Source organism: Bemisia tabaci, chromosome 2 (genome assembly GCF_918797505.1).
Source record: "Bemisia tabaci chromosome 2, PGI_BMITA_v3".
Taxonomy (NCBI): domain Eukaryota; kingdom Metazoa; phylum Arthropoda; class Insecta; order Hemiptera; family Aleyrodidae; genus Bemisia; species Bemisia tabaci.
This window is the reverse complement of record NC_092794.1, coordinates 74,036,564-74,049,273: the sequence shown is the minus strand read 5'-3', so window position 1 is coordinate 74,049,273 and position 12,710 is coordinate 74,036,564. Positions and strand designations below refer to the sequence as shown.

Here is a 12,710-nt window from a genome sequence, read left to right as displayed (position 1 = left end):
CTCGTTTTTCGTGAGACACCCTGTATACTATAAGCTCCGAGACCTCCAGACCTCCTAATTTTGCGAAACTGGTAACACTTAGTTCCAGCGTTCTACCCGGCCGATTATCATGATTTTTGCGGCTATTGACGGGCAATTGTCTCTAGATAAGCCCATTCTATTCAGTTTTTCAAAATATGACCCAGGTTTTTTTATACTACGTGGTAAAGTTGCGAATTCTCCCATTTAAACATTGTAAATTTATACTTTTTGTCATAGTTCGTTTGAGCGTTCTACCGGGCCGATTTTAATGATTTTTGCGTAAATCGACAGGTGATGGGCCCTATATGAGCCCACTCTAATCAGATTTTGGAAGTGCGACCCAGGTTTTTTTAAAATCATGTTATAAAAGTGAGTGGATTTACAGAATGCTCCGGGACTGCTACCGCTAGGCGCGGGAGGATGCGCAGTGGTCGAAGAGGTTGCGCAGTGGCTGTGTAGCCTGCGCATCAGCTCTATCCTTATGTACACAAGATTCACCTCACACTTCTTGCACTGGGCAGTGGCCGAGTTGTCTAAGGCGGCAGATGAGCCGGCCGATGCCATAATGGGGGTTCGATTCCCACAGAGGTATCATTTCGAAAATACCTGTTCATCTCAATCCGTTGTTTTACTGCAATGGAGCATTAATAAATCATTGAGAATCGCATCCTTTTGCCTTCTCATTTTTTTCCTCTTATTTATCAAAAAGAAAAATCATTTCATTCTAAAAAGTAAAATATACCTCATGTCGTAATTTTTTTAGGGGAGAATTAAAACCAACATTATTAAGAAGCTAAAAGAGAAAAACGCAACGATAAAAATCGGAAACGAAAAATTTAAAAAGAAAATAAATGAAATAATAATATGAAATAATAGTAAATAAATAAATAATAAAGCAACACAAAATATCAGAACGAATTTCATTAAAAAAATTTGCGACTGTCATTGCGTAATATAATTTATAAAGCTTTATATTGCTTTTCTAGATGAAATTTTGCGACATTGCATTTGAATTGGTCCATTGGGTTTTTACTACTTCCGTCATTTAAGTTTTGCCGAGATGTGTTGAACAAATATTATGAAAATATGAATTTCATTAACGGTGCAGGTACAAAAATGGGCCGCGCCGCTTGCGGCCCCTTGATGGCGCTGAGCGCCTTCAGGAGGTTGGGCCGCGTAGCCCCCTAGTGATCCCATACAGTCCAAGGTTTCTTTGCCCCGAACCAAGTGATTACACATCTGAGGTGTGTATCATGGCTCTTCAAATTCGCAGTTCAAAACTAAATTAGGGATTACAGTTACTTAATCCAGTTCTGCTCTCTTGCTCAATGTTTGTCATAAGTGTTTGTTCGTGTCTGTTCTTTGTAAGTGACCAACTGACCACTTTAGTGCATACACATTTACGCTATCGGTACAGGTATTATTTCTTTTTTCTACAGTCAGAACTTTCTCTTAAGTGCAATAATTTACCAAAGAAATTCCCCTAGTTGCGTAAATAATTTGGTGTTACTAATTCAGTTACTATCTCCTTGCTGTGATGCAAAGATTCTGAGATCTGTCCTAAGTGGGTTTTGCATTTGGACGGTCACTCTTGTCTGATAAAATTACTGCTCTAGCAGCTTCAAATTTATACTTCGGTCTCTGATTCATCTATAAATGACACTTATGGTGTCATTTATCTGTAATCAGTTCAAAGCTATTTCAAAAATGAATCATCGAAGGTCGGATCCAAGAAGGAATTTTCTGGTGTGTGCTGCGGCTGAATCGACATCACAACTCAACTTTTGAAAGTGTCAACCAAGACATGAGCATCTGTCACGAAGTTGAAATATTTTGCAAAATTATTGAAAGTTTAAAGCAGCCCAACAAGACAACAATTCCGATATATTGCATGGTTAAGATAGGGCTATGTCTTTTCATGTCGGGCTGACATGGTTTCAATAATAGGGCCGCTGGTAGTGTAACAGGTAAGATATCTAAAGTTACTTAGGTATCACAAGGTTACATTCGCATTTGTGGAACAGTTTATGTAAGCATGCTTACCTTTGTAAAGAACCTGCTAGAGCAGTAATTTTATCAGACAAGAGTGACCGTCCAAATGCAAAACCCACTTAGGACAGATCTCAGAATCTTTGCATCACAGCAAGGAGATAGTAACTGAATTAGTAACACCAAATTATTTACGCAACTAGGGGAATTTCTTTGGTAAATTATTGCACTTAAGAGAAAGTTCTGACTGTAGAAAAAAGAAATAATACCTGTACCGATAGCGTAACTGTGTATGCACTAAAGTGGTCAGTTGATCACTTACAAAGAACAGACACGAACAAACACTTATGACAAACATTGAGCAAGAGAGCAGAACTGGATTAAGTAACTGTAATCCCTAATTTAGTTTTGAACTGCGAATTTGAAGAGCCATGATACACACCTCAGATGAGTAATCACTTGGTTTGGGCCAAAGAAACCTTGGACTGCATGGGATCATATTGCTGCAGTTTGAGAGGTCAAAAGGCTGTAATACTAAATAAATATTAAACTTCTAACTATTGAATGAATTCAGGATCACATACTTAAGATAAAGAAACTGCAAAACATTTGATTTGAGGCGAAAATGAAAAGAGAATGGTCAAAAAGAAGAATGCCAGGGTTTAGACATTGGACTTGTTAAACTGATTTTCAGAATGCACTTTAAAATGAGCCGATAAGCCGTAGCTCCAGGTTGTAAAATACGATGAATATTATTTTTAAATGCTTGGTTAAAGTCAAAATTGGATTTTAATTAATTAAAATCAAGAAATTTCTAGTTGTTAGGATCCTTTGTGTTATCAATCTTCTTTTGTTTACAACCCCGATGTTTTGCAGTGCAGCATTCTATGGCAGAGGTACCTTAGCAGAGGACGGCCGGCACGCGAGGTCAAAAGTGTGGCCATCTCCGGACGGATAGAATGGGCCGCCATTTTGGATAGCCCGAGCGGTGCGCCGTTTAAATGGGAGCTCAAAATACGGAATTTTGAACTCGTATTTCGTAGGTTAATATTGCTAAAAAAAATCGGGGAAAATTTCTGTGAACTATGTGCACTATCTAGGTTTAAAAATGCATGAATTACAAAATACTGAACAAGCTCATTGAAGTACAGGCACGGACCAAGAGAATAAATAAGGACCCCCGACTCCAGTTGGCAGCAACACTAGCGGTGCCTGGCAGAGGGTATAGTGAGCAAAACCAACCATTGGGTTCTCCAGTCTCATGTTTCCATGCACTACCTATTCAGGCTTATCACACAGGGCTAATGGAAATTTTTAGATTTAGATCCTCATGGTCATTCTGAAGTTCTGAAGAGTTTAATGTGAAAAATTTTCCATTTTAATTTCGATCTTCATAAGTCTTCGGGTACATAAACTGGTAATAATGTGAAGTGTCTTTTCTATCCTTTTTACTCAGTAGCAACTGCTTTTGAGAAAGCAGAAGGAAGTGCGTATGGAGTGTGCACTTGTGCAGCAGGATTGTACTTCTAGCCAAAGGCGTATCTGTGTTAAAGTTGAATCTTTTTAGAAAGAAATAGTGTTGTACTGATAAAAATCAACTCAGTGTCACAAAATCAAAGATATGAACTTCACTTCAAGCATTACCTTTAATTTGATTATTAGCAAGTCTCTTTGATTCTGCGTCAAAAGTTGACTGAATCATCATATTTGCTTGTGTTTTCATAAGATACCTCAAATCAAAGTCTTCCTCATTGACCACTGCAGAAAGTATGTATCCATACTATTTCATTAGTTTGATAAAGTAAAACGTATTAAATTATCTAAATAAATAGATCATAGAATTTACAATGAACATTGTATGGAACACTACCTACTGTAGACATTATGATCTAGGACCGCTGTGGCGTTAATTCACCGCACCCTCTGCCAGGTTTGCTGCAGTCGCACAGTAATAGTTTTTAACACAGGTTTAAATAGGAAGTCGGGGGTCCTTATTTATTCTCTTGATCCATGGTACAGGCTCGGAAAAAAATGTTCTCACGGGTAAAGGATGCCAAGGAGTTCATAATTGACAGTTCGGTATCCCCTCCTGATGGGCAACAGGGTTGGTCCTGAGCTCATAAATTTAACCATTTAAGATTCTCTTGATTTCGGATTTCTCGGTGTTTCAATAGGTTGAAATTTTTGGCACAATCCAAAATCTGGGGGTTTAGATTTTCACTCGTTTTACGCAACCATCCCAATATGGAATGGGTTTCGCCTAAGTGGTCGTTTAGAGAGTTAAGCTGTCTTATGTTGGTTTGGCTCTATTTAGAATAATCTTTGATCAGGAGTGTCGGCAAAGGGATGATCAGGGGACTGAAGTCGAGCCGACCAACTAAACCAAACTGACGTCTGCATATGTACCTGGATACTGCTGGAGTCGTCCTTGTTTGAATATGCAGAGTCTACGACACTTTGTGCCAAAGGGTGAGGACCATGCAAAATTGACTACAGAAGTATTTCAATTTTCCACAGAATCTTACGGGAAAAAAATAATGATCAAGGGCTTTCCACACTTCAGGCAAAATGTCACTCTCCAAATTTAGACAGTTATCAATTTTGGTAAAATAAACTCTCCCTTACTAACAAGGGCCGGTCCCATTATGATGCTAATTCTAAGAACTGTTTTTGAACATGGAAGTCCACTAGAGGTATGACCAGCAGCACTGCTGTGTTTTCTTTCAAATTTTACCTTCCATTAGTTAGTTAAATTGACAATGCCTGACTCTTGCAGGAACTTCACTTTGTTAGCTGTAAAAAGCACACAAAAATTGAGTCTGCAACATGGAGAGCCTTAAGTATTTGCTTTTTCACGGAGGGACCTTCATTTCTAACAACCTTATGTCTCAACTGAATAACAGCCATTCATACCTGTTTGGAAAGTGTATTAGTCGTTTCGTGCACCCACAAACTTGTGTCATTTTTTATAGGTGATGGTTTGTTTTGACTCCCTAGAAAGAAAAATCAAAAACATTAACGAAAAATATACAATGAAATAGTGAGTCAGCTACAGAGTATCAATATGTCAGATTATCTTATGAGTACACACAGCAGAAGTTATGAGAAATGTATGGCATTAAACTGTTGGCACTTTGCTTTGAAGAGAACAACCTATTAATCAGGGGCTACTTGCCTAGAATGCTTCAGCTTAACATATTCGATTCCTTTGGCATGAGTTTTTCTAAGAATTCTTGATCATTGACTGATAATTCCTTACACAACAAAAAGGTACACAGATGTACTAGAGCTATCACCCTTCTTTGAATGCCTTGACTTATGATTGCCCTTGGCTAAGGATGACAAAGTTACTTTCTTCTCTCATGAATTTAAGCTGAGATAAAGAGGGTCATTATTTGTACCACTTTAGTGCAGAGTAACCAAAAAAAGCATAGGAAGCCGCCAACAAGCTTCTTGCTGTTGTGGAACTTAGCGCTTGTAACACTTTTCCCTGATCATTTCCATTCAGAGGTCTCAAATCAAGAGTTCAGATAATGAAGAAATTTCCAAGTTTTGGTTAGAAGGAATGGAAACTAAAAAACATTTAAAAGACACGAGGAAAATATAATTTCCATGTTCACCCTTTTGAGTAATTTCCATAAAAGGAAGACAATTTTTTCCAGGTACATCCTTTTTTGAGAGGTACTATCTATTCTGTAATTTCTTCTTTTCTTTTTTCAACAGATTTCGGGAAGACTATTTAATTATAAGTATTTCACACAAAACTGTCATTAAAAGATGACACTGAAAACAATGACAATTATTAAACACATGTATTTTCAACATTGAGTATGCATCTAATTGAAATGTTAATACTTAACTCAATTCAAAGCTCAAAGTTTGGTTCATGCATGAGACTTTAGGATTTTGAATGCTCTGTAACTGACATGATTCTGCTTTTTAAATTTATAATACATTCTATTTTAAGCTTTTAAAAACTAATTATGAGCTTTCAGTGGTGGTCCATCTTTTTTGCTATGACAGTAACACCTTTTCAATAACCTTACTCGAATCTCATTGACAGAATCCATATTTTCAGCTAGAAAATGGAGCTCAAAGAAATAATAACGAACAAGACAAAATGCACGAAATGTGTGAAGTTGGGCAGAGGGCTGATTCATATTTTAGGGGGGGCTGAAATTGATGGACAAATGATACATAAAGGGACAATGGAGGGAACTTAGCAGGTGGTTGTTATTGACAAACGGAGGAAATGATGGACTAACTATAGGGTCTCTCCTAGGTTGCTGGGTGGTTGCCCATTGCTTAGCTCCTTTGTCTATTGCAACTACCAATAGGATCACTCCAATTTCTATTTGTCTACCGCTTCGTCTATCAATTTCAATAATCAGCCTGCAGCAGGCCGATTATTGAAATTGATCGACAAAGATATAGACAAAGAAGATAAAAGAGATATGGAGGGATCCTATTGGTGGAAGCGGGTGGTTGCAATGGACAAAGGTGATAGGTAATAGACTAACTAATGGCAACCCGCGAGAGACCCGATAGTTAGTCCATCATTTTCTCCCTTAGTCTATAGGAGCTACCCATTTCAACCAATAGGATAGCTCCATTCTCACTGTGACTTCTTTGTCTGTCGCTTTGTCTGTCAATTTCAACAATCAGCCTGCTGAGGGACTTGAAGAGAAGAGCTGCTTGTATGAATCACCTGATTTGGATGCAGAGGGTGGAGTCTTTAAAGATGCAGTTACACCATTGCTTGCAGCAGCTGCGGCTTGTTCTTTGTGCATCGGATGGTTTGGGTCAGCTAGATCAAAGAGTGGCTGAATGACATCTGGCCCGAAAACAGCATTCTTTTGCCACAAATTCAATACTCGGATAACTTTGCTCTACAAGAGATGATAAAATCATATTCAATTCCTAGCTCAAGTGAATGATATGGATGACTTGTCTTCAAATGAAGTTTGTTCAGTTGTGACAGGATCTGTGAGAAGGGACTTCATCTTCCTCGAGCAAAATTTTCTAGGAGAGTCGAATCTAGGGAAAATAGGCAATTTTGAGTCCTCAACAGGAAACGCTCTCCTGAAGCCTTGAGAGCGAGCTAGGCACAGTTTTAGTTTAATTTTCTCACCACAAAAGGCGTTAGTCGCTTCTTTCCTATGTGTATGTCAGAATGCTTAACATAAACTTTGCCTGAAACTTTAACCTGACAATTTTAACTTTAACTTCAGGTTTTGTAAAACATTTTTCAGAGGACTTTGCAACTTTGATTTTAATGGAAAAATTTGGTGATCGAATCCACACTCTTCCCTACAATTCTCACAATTTATCTTTCTAAAGACCTAAAAGAGGAGTGTTATTGATTATTCTAAATTTGATTTCAAGGGTGTCATTTAGAATAAAGCTCATGCATGCATGAGGGATTTGCGATTTAAGTAATTTCACTTTCGTAAAAGTTTGCGAGAAACATGATGGTGCCACTGGTTTCCTCTGAAAACATCCCTATAGCTCAAAAAAGCTCTCAAAGTTGAGGCTGTAATGGAGGGGATGTCCCACGCTACCCTGAAAGTCCACCCCTACGTCCAGTCCAACTCTCCATGTAAATATAAGGAGCAAATACATTAACGAAGTTGTCGAGCTTCCAGTTTTTGAGTCCCCAAATAAAGTAGCAACCCTGCTAATGTAATTGCTCCCTATAGCTTCGATTCCGGTGGCGGTCGCGCAGCGTCATTTTCGCGTGCAAAGATGCTGCGCAGCAATGTCGCGGGACCGCTGATAAGCGTTTCGAACAAGGCTTGGTTCGGGTGCGGAATTCTATCGTCTGGCGACTGGCACTGGTCGCCAGGTGACGAGATCCTGAATACCCCGGAACAGTGTTCCAACTTCACCTCCAAGTTTTAGGAGGCCGTTTGGCCCGTCAAGTTCAATTTTTAGGGGCCATTGAAGATTTTTTGCGGCCAAATTGAATTTTTGCCTATATATCACGGCACATTTAGTGAAAAGTTATACGCAAGATGTACAATTACAGGACTTGCAAGTCGCAGCTCGCAGCCATTACTTGGGATAGGGAAAGGTCAAAGGAATGATATTCCGATTTAAAACAAGGAGCTTTTAGTTTACTTAAAGTTTGTTCAATTAAATAATACTTTTTCTGACTTCCTATTATGAAAAGTAGTAGAACTATGTAGAAGTACCTTATTTGAGGTCCTTAAAAACAAAAGGAGTTATCAGATAAGTTAAGTATTCATTTTCTGATTTGGAGAAAACGAGTTCAAGCTTCAAAATTGTATATGATCTTAAGACATGAAAAAATCGTATGACGTTTATCGTTCCACAAGTTGAGTAGCTTTTTTTTAAAGTTGAAATACCTCCCCCTTTTGTTCCAAAGATTGTACTTGCCTACTTTTTTTGGTTCTAAGGATCTCACGGGTGAATAAAATACTATTGGCTCGATGAAAATAAAATGAGAGGTGCTTTTACAAAAGTACACACTTCACTTCTTTTTTTTTCATTTATTTTTATAACCCTCACAGATGTAACTTTGAGCTGAAGGCACCTCTTGCTCTTGCTTTGAATTTTGAATACATTTTATTTGCTCTTATCCTGTTTAGTGAGAAGTCTGAAAAGTTAAAATAAAAGAAAAGAATATTATAACTGATGTTATTATGAAAGATGATCAATGTGTTATCTTGAGAGAAAAAAATGTGAGTCAAACTATGAGTCCCTAATTTTATTTTTAAGAGAGGTAAACAGTGCCCATGTGTTACGAAAGAAAATAGTGAAAAGACAGTAAACAAAAATTGGATTTTTTAACGAAATGATTCGTTTATTGAAGAAGCTAAAAAGCTGATGATGAATCAAAAAGAAACTTAACAGTTAACATATATATCGGCGATCGGCCGAAGGCAGAACTCCCGAGACTCGGCGGAGTGATGCCGCAATCACACGCTGAATGTGGGAGCTGAATATGGCTTGAATGTGGAAGTCATCGGCCCGATGCCTGAATTTTGCGCGTGACGCGCAAAATTCAGCAACGATCCTCAGCAACCATCGAACCAATTTTGAATTTGTTTGAACTATTCGAGTAGATTTGATACACATCTGGATGAAAATAACTCAAATTTGCTAGATTTCAGCCGTTGGGCGATGACTGTTGACTTCCTCATTCAGCTGCTAAATTCAGCGTGTGATTGCGGCAATAGATGGATTTCTGCGAACGCGCACTATCCCCCCCCCCCCCCCCACGCTATCTACAGTCTACGACGATTCTCAATCTGCAGAGCCGCGGCCGCGACGAAGCTCCGCGCGCAATTGCTTGCTTTGCACGTTCAGTCCAGGCTGACTGACAAAAATCTTGAAATCATCAAACCGTAATTTAGGACTGCGATAATTTTTTAGGGGCCACGTTTGGCGCAGGGTCTTCATTTTTTAGGGGCCATAGCCGATTTTTTAGGAGCATTTGGCGACATGGCGCTCGTGGAGTTGGAACACGGCCCGGAAATAGAAGTCACGCGAAGAAACCGCATGGCTGAAGCAAAGTTATGATTTGCCCCAGTCCCTGTCAAGACCTCGTGGGTACTTTTACTCTTAAAAGCTGGCATCATCTGCATTTAGACGACGATTAACAGGAATTTCAAACGCACCCTCGATCATCCGTGCTTTGAAAGGTTTCCCGCCTTTTCCAAATTTTTCTACTAGTCTTTTCCATTTAGGGGAATTTTGAAGTAACAAGATCAATTTTCTACTTTTGTTATCCGCCCTTATATTTTTGGTGAAAAGAAAAAAACACTAAATTCATACTACAAAATAGAGCTGAGCGCCTACCTGGTTTCCACTTCAACAACTATTTTTGTACTGGTTCATCTGTTGAGAAACAATTCTCACTGAGCCACGGAGGCGACGAAACAGACTTTTTTAATGTGGCAAAGGAATCACTCGCGAATTTGCCGCACGGAAAAATCGCAGGGCGGTGGCCATCAGAACCAAAGCTTATCTACGCATAGAGTTTGTCTTGACATAGAAGTGGACTCTCAGGATAGCGTCAGATATCCCCTCCATTACAGCCTCAATTTTGAGAGCTTTATTAGGCTTTTGAAGTTGATTTCAGAGAAAACCAGTGGCACCATTGAGTTTCTTGCAAAATTTTACTTTGGAATCAGTACTTAAATCGCAAATTCCTGACACATGCAAGAGTTCCATTGGGAAACTTACTCCTGGACCTTTAAGGAACTTCCTAAATCTGCTTGAGAGGCCTACTCAGACGAGCTATGGACTATTTGAGTCCCCTTGACCAGAACTTTTTGACAATTTTAAAAGGTACCAAAATTCTACTATTTGAGTTGAAGAAGCTTCTATCCTTCAGACACCTTCATCAAGAATTTCACTTACTTTATCTTCAACAGGGCAGTTGAATAAATGGACGAAAGTTTGCACAATGTTCCTGGCAAATCGTGGTGCAAACACATCCTTCTCCGAACCAAACTGATGTCTTGACTGCCTCACAATTGAATCAATGACATAAAGTCCAGGAACTTTGTACTCTGGTTTGCACTGTAAACATAAAACAGGCTTCACTTTTACAGCGTACAATGATTTAGATGGTGCTTCTTTGTGACTCAAAGATTATTTGTAGGTAAAGAAGCTTTTGGCAAGAAAATTAACTCAACATAAAATACCCCCAAGACCAAGGATAATTTACAGAGGGACTACTTAGACTTTTTTCTTCAGATAAGGTTGAACGTTTGTCGAGGATGAACTTCATTCAAATATGAAGTTAAATAATGGTTGGAGAGCAGATGGCACATGCAATATCAAGAAAGAACGAGTAATCGGCAAGTATACAAAGTAAGAAATTCAAAGAACAAACCCTCTGGATAAATTTTTCAACACTCTGCACCACATGTTTGTAAAATTTTATTGCTTTAATGGCCGTCTTTGTGATTGAGGTCATCTTCGCCTTAGAGATCGGAGGCTTCGTCTCATAGAGAGATTGTAGCTGTAACAAGAAGGGCAGCAATCATTATAGTCATACCAAAGAATTGAATCATTCAGTAACGAGTCACTAAGAACTCTTGGAACTAAGTCTCCAATTTATTCATCTTGGAGGTATGTGACAACTTTTAACTGATGATAATATATTGTAACAATCAAAACAATGGCTAGTTGCAAGGGTGCAAGCACTTCTTCACAGCGCAAGCGGGTAGGTCACACTTGATCCTGTGCAGAAATAGAAAGGCCGTCGGAGGGGGTAGGCCATAAAAACATGTTTTACTGCAAAAGCAAGGAAGAAATCAGATAATTTAAGTAAAATCATGGAAATTTGTTTGTTCAAAGCCAAATAAGTCATCACTAGGAAATTCCTGAGGAAAAAGGGGTCTTAACAACAAGATGACCAATTTGAGAGATGGGAAGACAAAGAAATTCCTGCATCTCTAGCTAGTTGACTATTCTAGCAGTTCGTGAAATCATAGAAAGAGAACTGAGAGAGTAGATGAATCTGAAAGAATGGTTTAGGAATGATTTATGAGACAAGTAGGCAACTTGAAACCATTTTTAGGTTAGGACTATCGTGGTACTTGGGATGCATCAGTTACATCAAAGCTTCAAAGTAAATAGATCGGGGATCAATCGAGAATAATTATGAAGAGCTTTAAATGCAAGTTTCGGTTGTAAAAGACTTGAAAAACTGCAACGGGAAAAAGGTAAAGAAGAAGTGTGTAACTCAGCGACCATTGATCGTCAAAAGAGAAACACATCCTCCAGGTCAACGATGCAGCTCCTTCCCTAAGGTGAAACCAATGGTGGCTTAAAGATTGTGAGTGTTCAGACCAGGAATTAGGAAATTCAACTTAAAGAGCGAAATCAGGGAAACCGATGGAGTTTGATAGGGTATCTAGTCAGGCCATAGGTTATTCACAGCTTGTGTACCTCCGAATTGAACTGCTTGACAGCTTCCATTTTAGGGCTGTTGCGATGTTTAAGTTCCGCAAATCACCAATCTTTGAAGCTTATCATTTCAGAACGCGCACACACTCAAATTAACCTATAATTACCACAAATTACACATAGTCTGGAACTAATTCACGGCATTGCCTGCCTGAGATTTTCAAGTTTACAGGGAAAAGGAAAACAATTGTGTAGATGATTTGTAGTGTCAAATTTCTCTACTCAGCGCTGTGGTCGACGCATACCGGAGACCCCAAAGAGATGGAGATTATACAGACGGTGGTGGCAAGCGGAGAAATGTACTTTTCTACGTCACAGCTAAAAATGAAGCCGCCCCTCTAATTGGTTAATGGTATCGCGGGAAAACCGAGACCTCTTTGAAATTTTAAAAGGAACGGGAAAGGTTGTGAGGTTTCCACTTATTTTGGCTCTAAAAACTCGTTACTATTACTTTTTATGTTTCAATATATTTTTCTATCAACGTTTGACTATAACTGAAAATAATTTGTGAGTTAAAAATGTATATTTCATATCTTAACAACTTTTATCTCGACTCGTCCCGTTTTGAAGGCATAACCATATTAGATTACGTACGTTCTGTACGTCAAAAAAACAGGAATTGGAGGGTCATGGTAACTAATGTTCAATTATATGACTTTCAATGTTACATTCAGTGGTGATGTGGGTCTTTAGGCAGGATGAAATGTACTCCTTTTTTTTTTTTTTTTTTTTTTTTTTTTTTTTTTTTAATACAG

General features: G+C 38.6%; 1 protein-coding gene across 1 annotated transcript in view; it reads right to left on the bottom strand.

Annotated features, from left to right (window-relative positions):
• Window positions 1-12,182, bottom strand: part of LOC140223801 (uncharacterized) — a 28,415-nt gene extending 16,233 nt beyond the window's left edge. The window contains exons 1-5 of the mRNA XM_072296228.1: window positions 11,938-12,182; window positions 10,877-11,005; window positions 10,399-10,560; window positions 6,719-6,899; window positions 4,924-5,003 (exon numbers count right to left, since the gene is read on the bottom strand). Coding sequence (XP_072152329.1) covers window positions 4,924-5,003; window positions 6,719-6,899; window positions 10,399-10,560; window positions 10,877-11,005; window positions 11,938-11,967 — 582 coding nt within the window. The 5' untranslated portion in view covers window positions 11,968-12,182. The remainder of the gene's footprint in view (window positions 1-4,923; window positions 5,004-6,718; window positions 6,900-10,398; window positions 10,561-10,876; window positions 11,006-11,937) is intronic.
• Window positions 12,183-12,710: the final 528 nt, after the last annotated feature.